Genomic DNA, 25,510 nt, shown 5'->3' with positions numbered 1-25,510 from the left:
ATGAACAAAATTAATATTGCCAGTTGTTCCTTTCCACAATTTTCTAGACGTTAAACACTTAAAAAAAAGATTAAAATAAAACTAAAAGAACAAAAAAAAGTAGAGTATAATTAAGATTCATAGAATTTTATTGGTTATTATCAGACAAGGCAGACACATCAATGTAAAACTTGATGATAAGGTGAGAAGACGGCACATATTTGTTTTAAATAATTTGTCAATGAAACAACACAGGGTTGAGGGCAAATAGGCAGAAGAACGAGTTCAAGGAGTTAGAAGAGCCATTTAAGCCCTGGCCTGCTGCTTCTGCTGGTGATCAGCAATTCGACTTTCCATCACAGGCCTGAAGTGCCTGATCAATCCCTGAGAACACAGAAAAGAGAAAACAGAGGAAAATGGTACATTAAAAAAAGTAGAAGAGTAACAGAGACTGTCGATAAACAGTACGTCAGAGTGTATATTTACAAAAAAACGGAAAAGTGTTAATTCCTAGAAGAGGTAAAGGTTTAAAGTTGAGATTAAGAGTATTTGTTTTAGGTTATGGTTTGTGGTTGGGGGCTTACTCTTCATAGCTACACCTAGCTAAATCTACTACAATCCAATACAACTAACTGGCAATCAATCTTTCCTTTATGAAACTTATCATATTCAGTTTTTGTTACTCTGCTGAAGAGTTGTTAATTGAATTCTGTAATAATCTTTGTCCACCATCAATGGGAGTTCACAAAATAATGGAAACTTTTGTCAATGTAATGCAAAACGCTACCATACAACAGCACCACAGACTGCAACTGGCAAAATATTAACTTATTAATTTCTCACAGTCCCCCATTCATTTTTCAAATTATCCTGTTGGTCCATGTGTTTACCTGCACTGGCCATGCCGCACCATCTCCCAGGGCACAGATAGTGTGTCCCTCAATCTGCTTACTGAGCTCCCAGATCATGTCGATCTCCGATGGCCGTGCATCACCCTTCACAAAACGCCACATCATGTTATTCATCCAGTCCACTCCTACAGAAGCAGGTGAAAGGGAAATTTAGAGGTATTACGAGACACTGAAAAACCCAATATGTGTGATGTTATGGTCGGTGCAGAAAATGACACTGAAGTAGCTCTTACCTTCCCTGCAGGGTGTGCACTGACCACAGCTCTCATGCTTGTAGAATTCAATCAGGCGGGCAATGGCTCTGATAATGTCAGTCTGCAAAAAAGAATGCATCCACCAATGTAACAGATGTTTGATGATTAATTTATGCAGGATGAATTATGGAGCAGAGGTGGCAACTCACAGATTTGTCCATGACGATAACTGCAGCTGTGCCCAGGCCAGTCTGAGCCTGGAGGAGGCCATCGAAGTCCATCATCACCTCTTCACATACCTTCTTGGGAATAAGCGGTGTTGAGGAGCCACCGGGGATTACAGCCAGCAAGTTATCCCAACCGCCACGCACACCACCTACCAGACGGATGTTCGTTTCAATTAAGTAAAAAGAAAAACTGCAGTTACTCAGGGCGTGCTTATGTTAAGCCATCTTAATCTTTTCGGTCTGTGAACCCCTTGGCGCAGATATACAAATGATGCATTTAGGTTTTCGGAATTCCACCAGTTTCACTGAATTATTTACAGGAGGGCTTTCCTAATTCACCAGAAAAAGTAATTTTCTTCCATTCAGTTGATTTTTTACAAAACCCCCTGACTCAAGTCAAATAACAACTACAAACAGCTCCCTCTACACACCAGTTTGAGACCCAAGGTGTTAATATTTACTCAAAAACATTGTCTCAGTGATATGAGTCAAGTGGGCTCATTAGATACATGTTGTGACACATTCTTAGCATCATAGTACCTGCGTGCCTCTCAATGAGTTCTTTCAGAGGGATAGACATCTCCTCCTCTACGGTGCAGGGGTGGTTAACATGGCCAGAGATGTTGAATAGCTTTGTGCCGGAGTTTCTCTCTCTGCCAAAGCCCAGAAACCACGAGCCGCCACGACGACAGATGGTGGGCGCCACGGCTACAGTCTCCACATTGGCAACAGTTGTTGGGCAACCAAACACACCTTTAAGATAGCAGCAGAAGTGAGAAAAGATATTTCAGTGCCACTTTTATTTGGCAGGAACAAGAGTTTTGCAGTCGCTCACTGTGTTCAGATCATAATAACTAGTTGAAGAAAATATGTGAGAATGCACGGTGGGATACAAGCTAAGAAATAATACGGTCAACATTTTCTCCTTGTTTGTCAATATTTTGTACCGCCCTCGTAAACCCTCTCTGTGCACCTTAACTCACCCACATCAGCAGGAAATGGGGGCTTCAGACGGGGCTTCCCCTGCTTTCCCTCCAGGGACTCGATAAGAGCAGTCTCCTCTCCACAGATGTACGCTCCAGCACCCCGCATCACAAACACATCAAAGTCAAAACCGGTGCCACAGGAGTCCTTTCCAATGAGCCCTGCAGCATAGGCCTCGTTGATAGCTACCTAAGAGCAGAAATAGAAAAAAACAACGCTTCAACAGGATAAATGAATACATAGTCTTATACAATCATACGTTGTGTTTTCTACAAATCTCCTATGACAGCCATGAGCACTTGGCCTGCACTATGTCAAAATAAACCTGATTAAGACAACACTGCAATGCACTACAATGCAACAATGTAAACAGCATTTTTGGTTAACATGTCATAGTTGTATACCTCATAATGAAATTAAGATTATGTGGATATGAGCATCAATCTTCCTTCATGAACTTTACGGTATGTCAAATGGAGCTGAAAGCTGAAAAAACTGGTTGGCAGACCTCTGAGCTTCTATTATGTTGTTAAACACAAGATATGTCGAATAATGCGAAATTACTTACATTTCCGAGAGCAATTTCATCTGCATATGCTCTACAAAATACTTCTTATACGAGTTTTGACTATCAAGGATTTAGCTGAATTATGCAAGAATGATTTGAAGCACAAATGTGCATAAAAGTGGTTGTGTATTGTTTTTGGATAATATCATGTTGAGAGGAGTGTCGAAACCAACAGATCAATAAGCAACATATATTAACAGATCAATCAAACAAGACTCTTATTTGGAGTCAGGTTCGCTGTTATGCCATTAGAGAGACTGACCTATGATTTGAACCGAAAGTTGAACAAGGTCTGAACAGTTTGGGAACAATTCCAATTTGTTTTTTTAGAAACAAGGTATTGATCCACAGATAAATAAAGTTTTTTCTCCGGTATATGGTGTTGTATTGGCTGTTCTGCATCTGTCGGTGGGTTGGGTGTTCGTCATGAGCATTGTTTGAATTTCACTACAAATTATTACAAACATTTTAGTATGGGTTCAAATGTTTCAGTGTTGTATTCCAAAGCAACTATTGAATCATGAAATAGTATTTACTGATTTTACAGTGAATTGTGTGAATGTTACTGACACGTTATTGTTTTTAAGATACTAAAATGTTTGTTTGTTAATTCCTATTTCCATAAATTGACGTGGAACATCCGTGAGACAATGTACAATTATTTAAAGGTTTATATTTCAGGTTTCATTGTGTTCATATTCACCTGCAGGTTGGACGACTCATTGTAGAACTCTCCTCTGATATAGATATAAGCAGCACGCGCCCCCATGGCCCTCCCAGCCACCAGGCAGCCCTCCACCAGCTTGTGTGGGTCATGCCGCATAATCTCCCTGTCCTTACAGGTGCCAGGTTCTCCCTCATCTGCATTCACCACCAGATACTTTGGTCTAAAGCAAGACATTAGAACTGGGTTAAATAGGTATGGCAAACTTAATTTTGTCCCAGAGCAGCCACCGTGGTGAATGTGTCCAAAAAGTCTGAGCGGATGTTTGGCAACAACATCCATCCAAATATAGTTTCATGGTTTCAACCAAGATTTCAAAGCTGCTCTAGTCAATTTTGTCAGCTTCAACAAATGTTGATTGCAAGAGACCATGTGAATTCATGTTCAGTGAAAATCATTTAGAAATTGCATACTCGGACCTTAATGGCTCCTTCTTAATTCCTAGGGATGGAATTAATGAAAAATGAACTTGCCGTCTTTTAGAAAAGATAAATAAAATATCAAGCTTTGGATATATAAATATGTTAAAAGAATGCAAAATACCATCTTTGCCAATTGCAAGAATTGGTTACTTCTAATAAATGATAAAAACATTACTGTAAAATGAATTGTCATTTACAATCATAATAACTTTTGAGTTCAGATTCATCACTCCCAATGTGCTGAGAAGATTTTACACCTAATGTTATTATTTTGAGGTACCAGCACAAATACTTGGGGCAAAATAAGGAACATGGACATTCTTCACTGTTGGTTTACATTCTGTAAGACATTTGTCTTTCGATATGAATCTGGTAAAAAAAAGACATGAGATTATCAAGCAAAAAAAAAAAAAAGAGCGGAAGGGTGTGCATCCGTCTGTATCCTCACTGACCTGCCATCGCTGGGCTTGTTCATGAAGCTCCACTTCATGCCAGTGGGGAATCCAGCTCCGCCTCTCCCACGTAGGCCAGAACCCTTGATCTCATTGAGGATCCAGTCAACTCCATTCAAAAGGATCTCCTTAGTTTTGTACCAGTCGCCACGCTTCAATGCCCCCTTCAGCCTGAAACACAAACATGAGAGGATGAGGATTGTGTTCTGTTTTTTTTTTTTTCAAAAGAAATTATTTATAACATTTCAATCTGTCTCCAATCTGTCAGGTTAAAGGCATGTATGACTGGAATTCTTCTTTAACTGTTCTGTTCTTTAACTGCGCGGCACATTCTTTTGTATTGTGTGAGGATCAATAGAAGCAATATGGATATAATGTTTCAGATTTTACAGAGCCCATAAGAATAAGCTGGTACGGGGTGTTACCTCCAGTCATGGCGGCCATAAAGGTTTGTGAAAATTCTGTCCTCATCTGCCAGAGGCCCAAATGTTGTTTTCTTAGGAGCAGTCTGAGCAATAGAGACAAACACATAATCAGTGTCTACTTCTTAACCATATTTTTACAATTTACATTTTTTCAAAATACAGGCCAGGTACCTGAGCTGTGCTGTTGAATCGGGTGATAGCAATCACTCCCCCTTGACTGACAGCAGCTGGAGCACGGGCCACCCCACACACCACTGCTCGAGACAGAGACAGCATCCTTCCTGCACAGAGGAGAGACAAATCAAACAGATTTGGAATGTCTTGTTTTGCATGACCAATAGTCCTAAACCCAAAGGTGTTTAGTTTACAGTGATATAAAACAAAGAAAATAAGTAAATCTTCCCATTCATCCCATCCACATTATCTAGAACCAGAGTGTTTGACAGTTTTGCTTAAAAAAATGAAAACGTGATAACCAAAATAGTTATTTTCAACAAAATGACAAACTGTTGCAGCTCTATTCGCACAATAATTGTTAAACATAGCACAATAAAATGTGTTTCCTTTGTAATCCTAGAAGTTAAAGCAGAAAATAAAGACATCAATATTTATCATATCAAGGATCTTCTAAACATAAAGTGTTATTATTAAAACAATATTTATCACGTTTATGGCCAGGGTACCTCAGCACTTTCTTAAACACATTAACATATGACAAACTGTGAAGGACTGAAAGTAGGCATCAAATTCCGTTGTTTAATTCTTAGTTTTGTTTAAATATTTGTTGATCCAAAAGTTGCTTTTTTAAGCTCAAATATTTCTTATTTTAGGCAAAGTTCTTGCACAAGTGCTTGTCAATCGGCAATATTCAAAATAGAAGTATGGTTTATTTTACTAAATGAAAAAAGATTTTGAACAAAAACATATTTCTCAAATAAGGTATGAATAATTTTGGTGTTGGTTTCAAACTCAGGTAACGTATCAAGACTAGTACAGAAAAACAAAACTGAAGAATGCTAGCTGAAAATAGCCCAATGGACTCATCAACCAGAGCATTAGTTATATATGTCACATTCCACGGCCCTATCAAATGACAATAAACATTAGTCATATTACAGGAGTCAAGCTGTAAAAACAACATTTTGTCATGGCTGCTAAATAGCGTCTTCATACCATTAAACTGCATCTAATCAACAGACGTTGAGTGAAAGCAGATGCTGGTTCTATTTAAACAAAAGTTACAAACACTATTCACTTTTTTTTTTTTGGTGACGACCAATAGACATGTTAATAAACGTTTGTTTGGCATTGTAACAGCTTTGCAAGAGATCTTGTGTAACTTGTTATGAGGCGTTATTATGTCAGAGGTAACGTTGTTGAGAGAAGTTAGCAAACGAAGGTGAGGGTGAGAGCCAGCAATGTTATCAATCCACACAACACTCCAAGCTGTAATATTTCGGATAAACACACTTTTATAAAATGGAATAATCATGGGTAACGTTACAACTAAACTATTTTACCTCGCTTAAAGAGGACACCTGAGCCCCATGTAGATATAGCTAACGTTAGCTACTGCTAGTCTGGCGCTACGCTAAGTCAGCTAGCGGTTAACCTTGTAATGTCAGAATAACATCAGCGGATTCACGACGTAGGATCCAGATATAACAATGACAAAACATGAATGAACTCGTTTATAACAGTCTTAATGGCAGCTGCATTAAAAGCAGTTAAATGATAAACGGGTTTGATGTAAGTTAGCAAACAACCGGCGCTGCTTACCTTGTCAAACGATACGTCCCAAGTTTATGAAACACTGACAGGAAGTGAAGACCACACGGCCGGAAGCTGTCATCAACAACACAGCAGCAGCGCTGTGGAGGCTTCTTTAAAAGTTTTGGTTGCACAACGTGCTGACTATGAACCGCCCTCTTTGCATTTAAGAAAAAACTATTTCATAACAACAGTTTACCCTCACTGAAGGTCAGTCTGTAAGTGTATGTTTAGAAGTCCTGATACAGTACCTGGGTAACGTTACTTCAATTTAGTGCTGATGATTACTGTATAATACTTCAACTCTAATAGTTACATTTCAGAGGGAAATATTGTACTTTTACACTCCATTTGAGAGGCTTATATGTCATGAAGCTATATGTCATAAATATAAAACAAAACAATATATATATATATATATATATATATATATATATATATATATATGAAAGTGGCCATTCTACAAGGTGACATCTATTGCTTTTAATACTAGCACATATTAAAATAATGGGAATATAATGGTCACTGGTGTTGGTGTGTGTGTGTGTGTGTGTGTGTGTGTGTGTCTAAACAAACTGCATAGGCTAAAAAAACATATTCATGTTTAAAGGGTATAAATATGTATATTTACATTTCATAAGTATGAGGATCATTCATCAGAAAGTTTAAATAAAATTGAACAAATTCACGTGACTGCATTCTCACTTTACATTGCTGTAAAATGGAGGACATTTGATAAACAATGGCTTTTTTCTTTGCATCAAAATTATTTAGAAAATAAATTCTCTGTATGAATAAATACAGTCTAACAGCACAAATACACAAGAGATGTTTGTTTTGTCTGATAATAAGTTGCACAGATCAATCATACATTTTTTTCCCGCATCAACATAAATATATGCGCTGACTTTTATTTATTATTATAAAATAAATATATTACTAATGTAACTAATAATATATTATTTATATATTTCTGCCTATTTAAAGCCAAATGTTTGTTTGCATATTAATTGCCAGCAGAGAATTAAAACAGATGAAAGTGTTATTCAAAAGGAAAGTTAGTAACTTAAGTCCATGTGTGGAAAGAAATCAAAGTAATACTGGACACTGAATTGGAGAGATGAAAAGGTAATTTCTTTTAGATTACCTCTTCAAGTTTGAACACGATTAAATGTGGCCATTTAAACAATGATGCATATATGTGTGCAATCTGTATCTGTATAGTTGGAGTTATTACATCACAGCAGCTTATCCTCAGTGAACATTGGTATTAAATCGTGACTTGATGCAACCTTCAGATCTGAGGGATCATTAGAATCAGCGCTACATTCAGCCATGTGATGTGTAGCCCAGCTGGTGCTCCCACGCTTGTATAAATGATGTGATGGATTATGAAACTGCAGTGCCAGAAAGCATACAGGCAACTAAAAATAAGTATTAAAGCAGTATTTACATTTGGAAAAGCTGGTGTTGCCAATGGTAAAAAGCACATGTATCACCAAAGTTGCTGAAGAAACTAGAAAATTGTGATTTTTTTTTTCATAGATTTGTAAATGACACAATGAATCTAACATGAAATATATACAAAGATCTAACACAAAATTTGATTTCAGCTAACGCCTTGAGAACCAAGTAACAAAACAAAATCAACTGAAGGTGCACTATTTTCAACCAAGTGCAGCAATAATGTGTAAATAAATAAAACTGAGGTTCTACATCCATCATTGAGCACTAAAGTAAACTGCAATTAGTCAAATTTACAACAAAGGTTTCTTTGTTATGTGGTCAAGGTCAGTCACAGCATGACAAATATCCTCCACATTTCTGGCAGGCGTCTTTCTTCGTTGGTACTGAGGAAGTCACTCATCTGGTGGAGGCTGATAACTGGGTCTGCGAGCCACCCGGCCCAGTCGGTCCACAGCCGCACTCTCAAACGCCCTCCTCATTAGAGGATGCTCCTCCAGGACCTCGTTGAAACTGTCCACGCTCAGGGAGTAAAGGCGACAGTAGGTTTCAGCCCTCACGGTGGCTGTGCGTCGTCCTTGGGTTAGCAGGCAGATCTCTGAACCAAGGAAGAGAGAGTCAGTTTAACCTTTAAAGCAATAGTTCAATGTATTGGAAAATCTTTCGCTTTCCAAGAAACAGATGAATGAAACCACTCTCATGTCTGTACAGTAATTACGAAGCTATAGCCATCAGCTGGCTCGCTCAGCTAAGCATAATGGACTGAGCAAAGCTAGCTGTTTCCCCCTGTTTCCCCTCTTTGTGCTAAGCTACGCTAACCGGCTGCTGACTCTAGAGTACAGATATGAAAGTGGTACCAATCTTATCATCGAACAATAATTAAGAAAGCAAATAAGCTTAACTCATAAAATGTCAAATTATTAGGTCTTCCAAGAAGGTAAACTAGATATATTTGGCTTTGAGACTGTTGGTTAAACGAAAGAAGCAACGAAGACGTCAGCTTGGGTTTTGGGAAATTGTAATGGGTCTTTTTTTTTGTAAAGTATTTTTTAAACATTTCTAGGCCAAACAATTGATCAGCTAATTATGAAAATTGTTGTCAGATTAATCAATAATCGATAAAATAATTGGATGTTGCAATCTTAGATTCAAGGCCGTGTCTGGATGATAAGATGATGTACACATGAGCAATACATTTGTATAGCAAGTGCATAAAAAGCGAAAAGGGGTCAGCGACAGCTTTAACAACAGGAGAGGAAACACAACCATCCTCTTAAGAATTTGATGGGAAACCCTTTGAAGGTTAAATGATTCACAAATGATTTACCTCCAAAATATGCTCCATCGTTGAGCGTAATCTCTTTACTGCCACGTGGGATGACAGTGACGCTGCCGTGCTGGATGAAGTACATTTTCCGACCCAGCGTTCCTTCTCGTATAATAAGGTCCGCAGGTTGGAAGACTTCGAAACGCAGCTTGGTCAGGATCACTGTCACAAAATGAGGGTCGGTGTTGGCAAACAGTGGCATGTTAGCTACAAGCCCACGGCAGTTATAGCTGACAATCTCCTGCATGGTGGAAAGAGTGGAGAGAGAAGACATTAAGATAAGTGATGCTGAGACATTTTCTACGTTACCGTGCTATCATTTTATTACATTCAGCTGTTCAAATGAATGATTCTGAGCTAATTTTATTGAGAAAGTAAACACATTTATTGATGCTCTTGTTTTACATGTGTGACAAGTTTTGTAGATCTGAAACTGAAGCTGATGTTTGGTCAATCAATTGATTAATCAAATAGAAAATGAATGATCCACTGTTTTGATACAGATTAACTGCTTATGCGATTCATGTTCAGACTATTTTCTGGACTAATCGCTTGGTCTATAAAACTTCAAACTTTTTGAAATGTCTTGTTTTGTCTGACCAACAGTCCAAAACCCAATGATTCAAGTTGCAAGAAGCAGAAAATCCTCACATTGGGAAGCTTTTTTTGTTGACTATCTAATCAATGAATTAACTAATAATCAGCTCACATTTGAAAATGTCCCCTTTGGCTTAAGGAAATTTTGATGGGCAAATTTCTGCTATCAACACCATTGATCGACTTATTAAAAAAAATAACACCGCATACATTTTTCATATCACGATACAGAGAATATAAACATTGGAATATTATTGTGATATTGATTAATTGATGGACAAAAAATGAATCCAAACTTTTTAGATATACAATCATTTCAGCTATTTTCAAGCAAGAAATGTGAAAAATTGGTAAACAATCCTGCTACTCCAATGAGAGGATACGCTACTTTTATATCATTGTAAACTGAATATCTTCATGTTTTTGGACTCAGAGTAATAAATATATTGCTTTTGAACTTATCTTTCAGGCTTAAAGTTGCATCTGTGTTGGCATGTCTCGATAAAGAGAGACATGGAGAGAAAGCAAGAGACAGAAAGTCAAATGGATGGTCTCATGAATAACACACCTCCTTCAGCGGATCACTGAGCTCTCCAAGGATGCTGTCCTCATCGAACATCTTGCCTTGGAATCGCTGCTCGTAATAATCATGGATCCTCTGTCTTACATCCGCCGGCAGTTTATGGAACGACATGTACTGCTCCACTTGCTTGTACTGAAATCATTTGTACAAAACACATGGACATTTGACCTTCATGAGGATACAATTGGAATTCCACAGAGCTGATGTCAGATGTCACATCTAGACACATTTTCTACCATGTGTTTGCTGAATTATTCCTAAGCACAATAAATACGCATTTATTATATTTGTTTTGTAGTTTTTTTCCATTTTTAAGTGGATTATAAACTAATTTGTAATGGGCATTAGCGAACAGTGATCCAAAACAATGGTGCCATCATTTCTCCATCATCCGTTCTGCTTTATCTTGTGAAAATCCCCTGGAAAGGGTTAGTCAGGTCACAAAAACAATTAGATAATATAAATATTCTCTAGGCATTTGGCACAATTTCCACGAATAAAGCACGAGTAGGTAAGCCTATGATATAAAACATGGCTGTGATATTAAACCTTGCAGCCAGAATGACATTAGCCTCCACGTGAAGCTATTGGGACATATCGTGCACAAAACAATTGAAGCTGAAGGTCAAAATGTTTTAGTGTGTTAATCTTTTGCAGACAGTGCAGAGGTGATTACCTTCTCTTGATACTGGCGATGTGATGCATCCAAGGACTGGACCAGGTTAGCTGCATGACCAAGGAACATGGCGTAGCAGGTGGCCCCCACGACCATACTGATCATGGTGAGCCAAACGTCAGTCAGGCCTTCTGGAGGGTGGGCACCGTACCCTATACACAGCATGTGACTCATGGCCATAAAGAGGGCGTAGGAGTACTGTAGGTGCCATGTAGTATTCTGGGAGGGACAGAGTAAACAACGAAGGGAGAAAATATACTTTACATGGCTATAGCCACATGAATGCAGCATAAGTGACGTTTTTACAGTTACATTGTTTTACAGATAAAGGTCGCCAAATCATTTCCTAGAACTTTCCTGGAATTAATGTAATTTGGTATTCATTATAAGAAAAATAAATGCAGTTTTCAACTGGTGAACTTGTAATTATAGAAATTGTTTAACATTTGGGGAAATACAGTTATTCACTTGATGAGATAGGTGAGACGATTAAAACCACTCTAATGTCAGAGAGGGGCTTCAATCTCCTCATTCAAACTATTCCATCAATTGAATCAAATGAATTGAAACCTAAACAGTCTTTTAGTCAGTGCACAGGAGGTCAGCTGAATGAGCAAAATTGTAACTGGCAAGCATACAATTCCACATATATTACATTTTGGATTATGGTTTTTAAGTAAAAAACTATTTTCCCAATAAATTGAGATAGATTTGTTTTCCAGGTTTACATTTTTTTTGTAAAACATGCATGTGACTATGTATTAATGAACATGTACTCACCACCATGTTGTTTTTGGATACCCAGCAGTCTGGGGGGAAGTCTTGCAGCATAGGCACCATGAAGGTCAGGCAGCCATCCCAGTGGCACAACAGCAGCATCATACCAATCAAGTTGACTATGCGCACCGCAGCGCTGGCCAGGTCATAAGTCATGTGGAAAATCTGAGAGAGAGGAAGTTGTATGGAAGAAAGAAACCAACATTAAACTGGACAAAAGTTGAATTTCTGATGTGTACTGTTCTGTATGTCATCATGAGCCTCATCCTCCCTTTACCTCCTCCCACTGGTGAATGTAGCGAATGAGGCGAGACAGTCTGAGAAGACGCAGCAGACTGAGGATCTTGGTGAAGCGCACGATGCGCAGGGCGCGGGCGGTGCGGTACACGTCAGACGAGTCCTGCAGGGACTCCAGATCTACAACGAGGAAGATGTAGTCAACGGGGATGGAGGAGATGAAGTCCACTAGGAACCAGGTGCGGAGGTATTGCATTCGGATATCTTTGGGGTCCAGGATGATGTGGCTATCCTCTACCGGGATGCCTGTGCGGAAATTGAAAACCAGGTCCATGAGGAAGAGAGTGTCAGACAGGACGTTGAAGGTGATCCAGGGCCCGGTGTTCTGGTCTTCAAAGAAGGTGATTCCCCATGGCAAAATGACCAGATTACTCATCATCAACAGGAGCATCACGATGTCCCAGTAAAACCTGGACAGAACAGGAGTGGTGGGAGTGTGATGGTTGTGCAGATGTAAAGCCGTGAGCATTTTATGTACAACTAAACAACAAAACCTTTTCCACTATTGTTGTACAGTGATCCAGATACATCCAGTGTCCCCTTTTTGCTCCTTAATAAAATAATACGGTTATTTTAGTGCTCTGAGCATCCTATTGAGGACCTTTGAATTGTTCTTAAATGTATAAGTAAATGATAATATTCAAAGAAATAGATAGATAGGAAATTTGTTCGCTACAGCAGCATTATGATACAGGTAAGCAATCAAAATTTGATATTTATGTGTGCTACATAATGTGCTAACTTTACAAATACATCAAGCACATTAAAAATTGAATGAAAGCGCTGTAAACACAGGAACAAGTCCTCTTACTGGCTCATACATGGAAGTGCTCTTGGTTTATACATGTGTGAACGGATATGAGCGAATTCTGGCAATAATGCTGATTGTCAAGTTGATCGTGCGACCCGAACTTCTTTGGGTTCAGAGTTCAGGAGAGGCCCGGGGAGCTTTTCGGGAGGTTAAAAGCCTTATAGCTGCAGGCAACAAAAGCTAGTCTATTGGTGTCTACAGTGATTGGGTTTCCTTACATGTTGTTTTCATCACAAATCAATCACTTCGGGTCTCTCTCTCTTTCTCTCTCTCTCTCTCGCTCTCTCTCTCATTACAGAGGCACAGTAACAGAATATGAACTATTTTTGACTACCATCACTCGTCAGTGATCACCATATGAACCCTGTGAGAAAATGATAGTGTTCTTTAGCCGGTCAGAGCAGAGACACAGGAAGGGATAGATTAGTTCCCCATTCTCATTTACGTTTATCCCTCCATCTATCCATGTCGTCTGTGTCTACACGCTGGTTTACATGACTACTTATCATCTCCTCTCATGTTGCAGCAGATTAGTGGTTGCTTGCTGCTAATAACTCCACCAAAGACTCTGGACGCCATTATGGCTGTTTACATGAAGCGTGTGAGAGGCAGAGTTAATTCTGCTGTATGGAAACCTTTTAGACGTTTTAGCTATTAATAAAAGCGGGAGTGGAACAGGAATAGGAACGTGGTTTTATAAAAGCATTTTATGTTGAATCTAAATCCAGGATTGAGTATTACTATAACTATTACATAATTAATAAATGTTCTGACAAAATAGAGAAAATAAATCTGGTATCCGCGGCTGTCGCAAGACTGAAATAAACCCGTCCAATCATTTCCTTTGGCCGAATTAAATGATTAGACGGCCTACCTGCCTCTCCACCTGCCTGCATGCGCGCACTCTGCATCTGCACTCATTGTGCGTCACCGGAGCCGTCCACAAGCTTGACAGCTGCGAGTAGTAACAATAGCCACGTTTGATGTTCACGTTCATTAGTTCATGATTATATATTTACATTCATAATGATCATTTTGAGGGAGTGGCTTCGGAGAGAGGTCTGAAGGGACCATAGACAAGTGGAAGTAGTCACCGTGACATCACCCATTGGTTTGTGGACTGCTGTTTTAAAGCCTCGAAGTCGGCATTTTGGCCGTCACCATCTTGGGATTTGGCCGTCACCATCTTGGCATTTGGCCGTCACCATCTTGACATTTGGCTGTCATCATCTTGGGCTTATTGCAATGAGAGGGTGGAGCAAACTACATCCAAACGCTGAATAAGACATTTTTAGGGGACCAAAATGGTTCCATTAACTTTCATGAACTGAAAACAAACTGTGAAAGGGTTAAAGTTGTAGGATGAAAACAACTACAACTTCCAGGACAGACAACGCCTCAAAGCATCCCCTGTTCTATTGTCTATTTTACTCTAAACGGGACCATCATTTACTAAATGAACATCATGCTGTATTGAATAAGACTTGAAACTAGTGATTGAGACCATAAACTCATGTTTACAATGTTTGATGAGGTAATAAATCAAGTGAGAAGTAGAGTAATTTTCTCATAGACTTCTATACGATCACACTTCTTAGTAGAAGAGTAGAGGAGAGGAGTCGCCCCCTGATGGCCATCAGAAAGAATTCAAGTTTAAGGTACTTCTACATTGGCTTAACTTATCAGACTCTGTGGTTGCCGCCTGGCAGGAACGGGCTGACGGTGTTGCCGACTTGGCAACTTTCTCGCTACATTTAGCAACTTTTGAAGCTTGTGCTGCTCACTACATTCATTGTTAAAGAGTTGTTCAACACTGGGCTGGCTTTTCGGTTGGATCGTTTAAAAAATCTAGCGTACTCTTGCTAGTTACAAATGCTAACTTTAAAGTTGGTACAGATATTCATGTTTTGCAGAGGATGAAACCCAGTGACTTTGGAGAGCCCCTGACTTTAAGTTCAGATAGTTTTGTTGACAACCTGAAAGCTTCGTATAATAATCTTTACTAAAAACAATAAGGGAGGAGATAAAGATTTGACAAGAGGCCTGGTGATGAAAAAATGTACCATATAATGTGATCGCAACGCCACTTTTGGATATCAGTGAAGGACCTTTGTTGTATGTCTTTCCGTCATTAAATGCCAATTTTAAATTGGATTCAAAATGCAAAATGAAACCAGCTATCCAACCTTAACCACTAAACAGGAAAGCTGTAACCACAAATGTGCTATTCCAACTCATCCATTAAAAAGGGGAAGTTGGAGCATAAGGTTTAAGGAGAGCAGGCCTCCGGTAATCCCCCCCTCAGCTGTCTGTGTATTATTGCATAATAGAGCAAGATTGGAATTATAGGGATTCTTATGGGCAATAATCCCTCTGCACGTGTTTATCCTCTCTGTCTGGCATAGGCCTGGTGTTTAAAAATTGTTTAAATTTGATGGCGGCTATTATTAGGGACCACACATACGGATTGCTTGGGGCATCGCTGCTAGGATGTTGCTCCGCCACAAAAGCTGAATGATCTGACAAATCCTCCAAAAGTGAGGCTAAACTAGAGCAAAAAAATATTGGCTGTTTTTCAAATGGAATACATTGGATCACTTAAATTAACAGGATCAATGAATGTAGTTCTACCTCCTCCTCAGCAGGGAGAAAGGGAGTTACCAGTGGTATCATTAATCCAGATGATCTTGTCCTATATACTGTATCACTAATCAAATCCCTTCATCGCCTTATCATGTGAGACCGACCCTGACATCAGCTGCTGTCTTTGAAAAATTGCATCTCAGCACCGTCACAGGCTGTTCGGTTGGATGTAAACTGGATACGTTCAAGGGAAGATTGAGAAAGATTAACGACCAATTGGGGAATCTTGTTTTGGCAAAAGGTTACTGACTTGTGTTGTCACCCATTTTGCATGTTCTGTTCATGTTAATGTAGAAATAATGGGGGCAAGCATTCCCACAAACAGCACTGAAATAAAAAGGAAACCGAGGAAACTCTGAAGATAACCTCATTATTACCTGAAATCACTGTAAGGGTGGATGATCCACACTCCAAAGCTCTTGACCCTGGCCTGCTCAGCAGCAACACCCTTATGGCTGCCGAACATGCGCAGGGAGAACTTGTTGACCCCGGGCTGCAAAATTGACACTAAATTCTTCTGGAAGTAGGTGGACTGGTCCGATGAGGGTTTTGTGTCGTCGCTGCCTCCTTCGCCCTCCTCGTTGGTTTCAAACACGCCATCTGGATCTGCCGTAAAGTCGTCATTGTGAGTCTGAACCAAGGAGAAGAGCGTCTTGGTCACATCGGCCCTCTTCTCTGCCTTTGGGGAGGGGGTACCAGGGGGGGTCGTCCGCTGGGAGCCGCTTCTCCACCTTGAGAAGCGGAGGCTGCTCCAGCTGCGGTACCTGGATGTCTCTGGTTTGTGAGACGGGCTCTCGCTAATGTTTCTCTGGTCCTCGATACTCCTGGAGAGGCTGTTCATTTTCATACTTTGCACTTTAAACTGGGCAAGACAAAGTGGGCTCTATTTTCCCTATGACTTGGCTTGTAGGGACCTGGTTGTAAAGTTCACTTACTAAAAAAGTAAACTGCAGCTGCCATTTTCATTTCATGCATTCTTTTAGTGTTAACTTCTTTTAGTGTTAACTTCTTTTAGTGTTAACTTCCTTCACAAAATAAAAAAAACTTTTCTGAAATACTTTTAGGCAGGCTGTAAACATAAAGTAACATGCAGGTACTGAGATTAAAAATATAAAACAGTGACACCACAGCAACTAAAAAACACTTTTAGCTCTCTACAGATTAGCAAATACACATTGCAAGTCTCTAAATCGTATATAATAGAAACAATGGCTTTCTCAAATCCATAAAAAGTTGCAGCCATTAAAAAAAGTACTTCCCTGTGATTTGCTGAATGAATCCTCCGCCCCGTAAAAACAAAAACTTCAGCCTCAGATGTATTGTGTGTCCGTCTTTGTTTGACCGAACGCAAATTGACAGAGAGGCTTCAGTAGTCTTCAATAATCGGCTTGTTGGCATAACTGCGTCCACTCACCACTCACCTCTATCCTCCTCCTCCCCCTCCTCCCTGCGGTGGAAGAGCCCGCCCTCCTCGAGGACGAGTCCCAGGTGGTGATGCGGCTGCAGGTCTTGTCGCGCAGCCAGAACGGGAAGGCTCCAGGTCAGCAGCAAAGACAAAGCTATGAATTAAGCTACTGGAAACCACAGCGCCTTCATACCTGCTAGAAATATGTCACGCTCGATATTCATTTCAAATTTAATTTTTGTTTTTACCGGCACAACAAGCGTTAAAAATCTCTTTATAGTTGATTTACAGACTCAATAAATCAAAGAGTTCCATATTTTGTATTCATTTTATGAGATAGATACTCTCATGTCTCATTATGGATTTTATGTTTGTATGTCTTATGTAAAACAGGACATGATAATGTGTAATAGTAGAGGATTTTCTCCAAAAACAAATGTTGTAAAACTTAAAAAATACACTCTTCCTGCTCTCTGAAACATTTATTAAGGATTAATCATACATGTATTAATGAGACATGGGCTATTTAGACATTCTAAATAGATCTGTAGTTTAAAATTTGGTATAGACACTTACTATGAGGGAATTCTTGGTCTGGGTCAAAATTGACCCGAACCATACTGTGAAGGTATCAAATATAAACAGTATGTAAGGGTTAAGGTAACATTTTGATTTGCATTGAGAGAAATATAGAAAATCTGCCCGGAAGCTGTTTGTTATTGATGTATTTTTACAGCCGTTTTCAGAGTCATTCTTCTTTCAGAACTAGTGAAATCAACCGGTTAAGTTAACAACATACACTTGATGCATGAATACTTGTAAATTGCTAAATTTCTGCTCTCATACCGTCACGACTGCGATTCACAGGATGGAGTTGATGGACTTCATGAAAACAGGCGGCCACCACACGACGTTTAATACATACTTTTTGTTTTGCAACAAGACTAGGAGACTTGGGAACCAAAATAGAGATAGCTACATTTTGCTAGCTAGGGAAGTTGTGCCGTAATGGTTGTAGTGTAAGAAATGAATCCATTTATAACTAAACAACTGAGCTATTGATGTAAAAATATTTATTTTGAAAGTATATACCGGAAGCAGTCATATGCTATCGTTTCTGTATGCGGTTGAAGAATTGAGGGCTGGCAAAAGAGCAATGCTAGCTGTATACTGCCATCTAGTGGTCACATCACGTTACTATATCATGTGCCTTGTGTTAATGCAGACACAATTACACAGGGTCACTTCTGGTAGGCACTTTCAAATTAAATACAGAGACGGTTGTAGTTACACACTGTGTCCGCCAGAAGGCAGTGTCTACATGTGATTGTATTCTATGGGCTATAAATGCTGTTTTTAACCATAAACTCTAACAAGCGCTGAAGCAGACACAATAGCATATTGAGAGTTTTAGTGAACACAAGTGTTAAATCTTTTTTGTATACCATACCTTTTCACAGCATTATGGTTAGAATTGATATTAAAAAACTCTTACGGTTAATCAACCTGCTCTGTTAATAGTTTTGACAAATCCTGAGTATATGCCCTCTTGTGGCCGCAATGAGTAACTACAACAGCACTACTGTCAAAGCAGACACAATTATATAGTTGTACTTCCTGTCCACAATGTCAGAATAAAAGCCTTTTGAACTGTTTTCTGTGTCCCGTGATTCCTGGTGGTTTGGCGTATCATTCCATTACTAACAAATTATCTAATGACGTGGGAACATACAACACATATTATAAATGAAGCATTTCCCCACTCATTTGAAACAGCCAAGAGACGCAGGAACCGCTTTGTTTTAAAATGTGTTTTATTAGCATTAAATTAAGCTTCTGACCTGTGGCTCTCAGTCAGAAGCAGGATGGCAAGTCAATAAACGGTCGTATTTTATATAAATCTCCAAAAATGTAATTTGACGATGACATAGATAATAAAAACTGGTACAGGAACATTTGATGTCATCATTGCTTGTTTCATTTGCTAGCTTTCTTGCTAGCAGGCAGTTGTACTAGTTTGCACTGTAAGACGGTATTCAGGGGGAATGACAATACAACTGTCTTTAAAAAAAATAGGTAGTCATGACATGTAAAAACACCAAACTTTGTTAATCCATAGGCTGATTTTCTCAGTTTTACCTCCATTGAGTTTTTAACAGAATGCAGTTTATTAATAATCGTGAGGCCCTCTAGTGGCCACAACATGTACCTTCACCACTAGTGTCAAGATAGACAACGTAACATAGTGACACTTCCGGTAATCACTTTCAATATAAAACTTTAACGGCAAACGTGAGTTTACCAATTGTTGAGAGTTGAGATCTTACTCCATCTTCTTCAGGCGAGAGGTTAAGCTTTGATGCCACACGATGTCCTAAAAGACAGAATTATACTGTGTTAATATCATTCAACTATTGCTCCATTTTCCACAAATGTCTGATCGGTACTTGTGACTTACTTAGCTTTTTCCTCATCCTTCACATAATCACATATTGCCCTGTACCCTATCACTTGTGCTTTCAGATTTGTAATCTCTTGGTTCCAGGCGTCAGACTCTGCTTTTAAAGGTGCTTAGTATCAAAAAAAAGAAGAGAGAAGAGAAGAGAAGGAACAATTTAGAATCAAACAGTAATTCTTGTATTTCACCACATGATGGCACTCGCAGCTGAGAATTATCTGTGAGGTCATTGTGTGTCGTACCTTCAGTCTCTGTGAGTTCCTTCTCCCTGGCGGCCAGCTCGTCTGCTTCTGTTTTCTACAATAGTGTCGGAGAAATGTCAGTCAATGTGACATGGAAGTTGTGTTCCACAAACACTGAATATGTACTTGTGATTCTTTATACACTACAATTACATCCAACCTCTAAGACTGGTGGGCTCAGGAGGGTGTGTTTCCCTCCAGACCGAGGCCCCTACTTCCCGCGCCCTTGCTCGGACCTCAGACATCTTCGAATTTGACTTTCATTCTGATCTGAACTACACACGTCTGCAAAGTTTTCTGAATGCATCTGGCACGGTTGCTATCGCAGTGACACAATCTGTCCACAGATATGAATATGGAAATATAAGCCACCTCTGTCGTCGCTCTCGCTACAGTGGGTGTGTCTCCCTGACTGCATTTTGACATGATGACAACAAACACTCTCACAAGGTGAAAACAATTCCATGTTAACCATGCAGTCCTGTATTAAAAATCCCGCTTAAGTAAAATAATAATCAATGCAATTTACTATTTAAAGTACTTGCTCTGCAGAAAAACGTACCACATGACTGATATGTTATTCAATATTACATAGTTACTACTGACTGATGCATCAATGCATTTACTGTTATCGGGGCCTGAGGTGAAGTTGCTTTAATAAGTTCACATGATGGATTTCAAAGGGTTGTCGGATGTTTAATGGGGCAGAAAAGGCTTTTCTTCATTTTTCTTGAAATATTGGAAAATTGTAATTCATTTAGAGAGTAAATGGAACCGCTTACAACGTATAGTCATCTGAAACACCACAAATAAAGTGGCATAAAAGTGAATTAGCAACCTTCAAATTTTACTTAAAGGAAGAGTGTGTAGAATTTAGGGAGCTCTATTGGTAGAAATGGACTATAATATGAATAAGTATGTATCCTTTAGTGTATAATCACCTGAAAATAAGTATTGTGGTGTTTTCGTTGCCTTAGATGAGACGTTTACGTATACCTACATACGGAGCAGGTCCCCTTCAAGGAGCCGGCAAACCAAACCTGACACTGGCTCTAGATGGCGTCAGTTACATTTTTGTGCTGGCTACTGTCATTGTCCTTGACACACAAGAGGAGTGTCAAACAAATGTGTGCAAGCTAAGCGTGAGGATTTGTTTTCCTAGACTACGCCCTGTCCTGCAGCATTTTTCTAGCGTCACACAGCCGGTGAAGAGCCACACAGTCATGTCCACTATTTTTTTTTGGAGCAGAAAGAGAGATGCTAAAGCAAAAACAGCAAAAAATAAACTTTTCACCTTTCTTGCTTCACAGGCGTCAACTTCTGTTTTGGTCTTCTCCATGTCTGGGCCGGTTTTAGTCACCTCAGCCTCCAGATCCTCCACTACTTTTTTCCCCTGAGTCAGCAGCTTTTCCAACAGGACTTTAGCGGTACCTAATTTTGATTGTTCATTACTGAGTCTCTCGAACTCCATTGGCAGCTTATCTGTTTCCTTGTACACTGTGTTCAACAATTGTTGTTGACTCAGAATAATCATCACCAGTGCCATGGACACCAAAATGGATACAACGACCACAAGCCCCAGAGCCCTCATTGAAGCTGTTTGGGTTTTTGTACTGTGGAAAGATTGAAAACAACGAGAGAGATAAACATACCTGCAGGGATGACATGTTTCACAGTGTTCGGTCGAGCTTCTAATCAATAAGAGTGTGATAACAAACGTCAGTTAAACTTCCTACACGCTGAGTCATATTTCCATCTTACCTTCTTTTCTGTAGTCCACTTCAGATCTTGCGTTCAACTATTTACACACAGATTGTGTGTCTCTTCACAGCAAACAATCAAACTGTCCCTAGATTAACAGCCAGTGTCTGTTCATGCTCTACCCACTTTTTGCCCCCGCCCTGTTTCTTAACAGACCAGTTCTCTGTTTGACTTTGACACTGCAAACAGGTCGAGTAGCTCACACTGTTGTGTCATAAATCATCAGGTGCTAAAGTACACAAGTGTGATATGCTACGTGTTTTTTACTGTGATGGGGAGAGAACCGGTTCTTTCTAAAGAAAGAAGCTGATGGCTGATTGTGTAGGAAATTTGGGTTTAGAACTGTGCTTTAAGAAATTATAATAGTGTTTAATAATTCATAATTAAGAAATCATAATTAGAAGTGTCTTGGAATACATAATTAGAAGATTCATAATTGTAGAAGTGTTTTAGGATTTGTAGTTGCAAGTGATTTGTAGTTAGAAGTGTATCTTAGTAGAATTTGTAGCACCTTTAGCTCTATGCTTGTGAAACTTGTGAAGTTTTTGACAAAAGTTGCAAAACCTTATCTTTATATAGTATGTTTATCAGAGAAGTGTTAAGCCATAAAAGACAGTCATTGAATGTATTAAACTGTAAAGAGTAGCAGAGGGATAGACAGAGATTTCTAGACAGGCAATTGCAGCGGACGCAGAAGGAGCATCACCCGAGCCAGGGGGGTCCTAGCTGGCTGAGAGAGGAGGAGCCAGCTGGATTTAGCCAATAGGAACTACGGACATTATGGGATGTTTTTTTAACTATGTAAGGCGGGAGAGAAAGAACTTCCGTTCTCTTGCTCCTGTTCCACGGTGTGGTGGTAACGTTTCCGGGGTGAGCGGGTCATATTCTATGTAACTGTAAATAATGTACTTCACTATGCAACTGTTTTAGCATCAGAAGTATTAAATGCTTTTGTTCATAATTGAAACCGGCTGACTTTTAGTATTACTGGGTCAAAGGTGGCAATTCCCACAGTTTAAGAGGCTCTCGAACTCAACAATTGGAGCACTTGATCACACCTGTAATAATACTGGAGGGTTGTGGGTAAATCAAATTCAGTTTGAACTGGAACTGTTTTAGTAATAAAATAATGAAGTCAGTGTCTTCAAAAGGCAAACATGAACTGTGTGTGTGTTTCTTACTGCAACAAGGGGAACAGGGTAAGTAGTGCGCACACAGCTTCTGAGATCTCTTCCGGTAGTGATTCATTTTCTGAAATCTCGGTTACACGATAGGCCACGCCTCTATATAAAGATGGGCCTCCCAGCCACGAGAGAGTGGGGGTCATTCAATTCATTACATTAATAACACCTGGTTTGGAAAAAATAATGCAAGCTAATACCTCTCCAGTTAGTCAAGCTGTTCAACCTGTCCTACAAAATTGGGCAAAAATAAACGTGTCTTTATTAGGTAGGATTAATTAGGTTAAGAGGATCATCTCATCAAGATTTATTATATTTAATTTATGCTTCCTTTAACTCTTCCACACAACCATTTGAAATGAGAGTTATGTGTGGGCAGTCAAAAAAACAAATCAAGCGTTAATCGTACTAAAGTAGACGAGGACTCACCAGTTGATACAAGCTAGTCCATATCTTACCCCTAAAACCTCTATATGTCGAACAAAACAATATTGATATGCAAGAAAACGGCTATGTGGGAGAAATAGGCCACATCTGGAATCCATCATCTGGGTGACTTGGTTCAGGAAAATTGAGTCAAGAAGATTTTTGGGATTTTTTTTTATAGATCAGGAATTGTACTCTGACCAAAAGAAAAAAGTTTTTAGAAGTTTTTTTCATGAATTGGCATGAACAAGGTGGCACTACCAAGTTCTCTGGGTTTATTCGAGATTGGAGGGTTTGAGACTAAAAGATGTAGGTGAAAGAATTGCAAAAGACAAATGAAAACTTTTTTTTTTTTGCCTCTTGGCAATCTTGTTCATGTGAAGCTCAATCTAAACTTATTCAGTATAAACTGTTAAATAGAAGCTACTGGACCCAAAGTAAATTAGCCAGACTAAATATACTGTGACATCTGTTAGATGAGACAAAGAAGCTTGTACTGTTTCTGTGACAAATGTTTGTCTATGGGAGGATGTTATCACTCTCCAGAATAAACTGTTTCAGTAACAGTTGATTAAATCTCCAGCTTTATTTATTGTGTATCACTGTGAATGAACGAACAAGGTCTGTCTGGCTACAACAACAGGATGTAGAATAGTATTGAGTCTGTAAATCATCAAGCCCATGTTTAAGGAATCGATTGATCTAATGACAAAAACAACCACATTACAAGTTACACTTGGGGGATTTTTTCAGTGGAGCTTTTTTAGCAGCTTCAGATAGTGTTTTTCATATTTTCACAAAGAGTTTGCACTCAAGAAGAAAAGCTGAGATTAGAAACATTTTCTGAAGCAGAAATGTTCTGTCAGTCTAATCATCTTGTGGGGTGAAACACTCACTCTAAACAATTTCACCGTAAAATAACGGTAACTTACTGGCAGCAGGGACGCCGGTAATTTACTGTTTTTTTTACGATGAAACTACCACTATTTACTTTTACGGTATTTTACCGTATACTGAATTATGGTATGTGATAGGAGGATCACTGGGTTTTACGGTATATGCCAGAATGTTACCGTTTATTTACAAAGGGTAATACGACCCAATACCTTTGCATTTAATTCCCAACAAATAAAAGAATAACAATAGACATTCAATACATAATCGTTGCCGTTTAATACTAGTTCTCAAGACAAATAATAAAGGGACATTTGAATTACATCACAAAACTCACAATGTATTGCATGTTCAGAAGAAAACTAATAAAATCATAGAATCTTTAATGACCGGCTTAACTGAACTCATGAGGATAACCTCAGAGCAGTAGCGCCGAGATCGGTGTGGTATGCTACTGTTGTTCAGTGGTATGTAGCTATCCCTGGAGTGGTATGCTACTGTTGTTCAGTGGTATGTAGCTATCCCTGGAGTGGTATGTACTTTTCCAACGGCACACTGCTTGCTGAAGGCAGGTTCCGCTTGAAAGTGGAAGTCCACTGTCAGACAGACACACCAGTGCCGTCTCTTGATGCATATGCACATTTAATGTACATTTGTTTGATTCACGAACAGTGATGCAAATGTATTTTTTTGACTTTATTGACAAAGTAGCGCAACACAGCGTCTTAAATAAAGGAATGTATCTAATTTATCTCGTCCATTTTCTTGTTCGGATATACCACTCTGATTCAACGGCATATACCACTAATATGAACTTTCAAGCGGCACCTGCATTCAGGAAACGATGTGCCGACTGCAGCGTCCGGCTGGTATCCTCAATCTCTGATGACGAGTGACTGTAAAACAAACAAAATAGAAAATTTAGAAACACAATGTTCTGAACTTCTCGAAAGTCCTATGACATCCAGGATAAACACTTAAAAGAAGCATTAAGTGTCAAACTGTGGGTTCGCATGTGCCTCACACGTTAACATATCAGTGCTAGTCTTTACAAAAAGTTAATACAACAATACCAAACAGTTTAAATGAACAGACTTCCCTATGTGATGAGCTGATTGACTGGTGAAGAAATTAAGCTAAGACAATGGACCACAATGGACTAACGTTCAACAATGAAATTAGCTTGATCGGTTCAATAATAGCACAAGTAAACACAAGTTAGGTTACTAACGTTACATCTTAACACTGTAATTGGTGATTAACTTTATTTATGTTGACCTCGGCTCCTCGGTTGATCTCCACATGGCTCTGC

At 39.2% G+C, this 25,510-nt stretch overlaps 2 protein-coding genes across 2 annotated transcripts; both read right to left on the bottom strand.

Moving 5' to 3' along the window:
* Window positions 1–110: 110 nt before the first annotated feature.
* ndufv1 (NADH:ubiquinone oxidoreductase core subunit V1) lies at window positions 111–6,743 on the bottom strand. Its single transcript, XM_076106038.1, has 11 exons — window positions 6,666–6,743; window positions 5,058–5,167; window positions 4,887–4,969; window positions 4,462–4,632; window positions 3,567–3,750; window positions 2,295–2,484; window positions 1,852–2,064; window positions 1,294–1,460; window positions 1,124–1,205; window positions 870–1,015; window positions 111–363 (listed from the first exon to the last, which is right to left on the bottom strand). The coding sequence occupies exons 2-11, from the start codon at window positions 5,160–5,162 to the stop codon at window positions 286–288; spliced, it is 1,419 nt and encodes a 472-aa protein (XP_075962153.1). The 5' UTR covers window positions 5,163–5,167; window positions 6,666–6,743; the 3' UTR covers window positions 111–285.
* A 1,772-nt stretch (window positions 6,744–8,515) lies between these two features.
* On the bottom strand, window positions 8,516–16,408 carry hcn3 (hyperpolarization activated cyclic nucleotide-gated potassium channel 3). The gene is made up of 7 exons (XM_076106016.1): window positions 16,209–16,408; window positions 12,358–12,787; window positions 12,084–12,245; window positions 11,304–11,522; window positions 10,613–10,759; window positions 9,448–9,688; window positions 8,516–8,718 (listed from the first exon to the last, which is right to left on the bottom strand). Exons 1-7 carry the CDS (start codon window positions 16,295–16,297, stop codon window positions 8,516–8,518), a joined length of 1,491 nt encoding a protein of 496 aa, XP_075962131.1. The 5' UTR covers window positions 16,298–16,408.
* Window positions 16,409–25,510: the final 9,102 nt, after the last annotated feature.

Source organism: Anarhichas minor, unplaced genomic scaffold (genome assembly GCF_050575085.1).
Source record: "Anarhichas minor isolate MPS153535 unplaced genomic scaffold, ASM5057508v1 ptg000033l, whole genome shotgun sequence".
In the NCBI taxonomy this organism is placed as follows: domain Eukaryota; kingdom Metazoa; phylum Chordata; class Actinopteri; order Perciformes; family Anarhichadidae; genus Anarhichas; species Anarhichas minor.
Note: the sequence above shows the minus strand (reverse complement) of the source record. Positions and strands in the feature narration are given on the sequence as shown.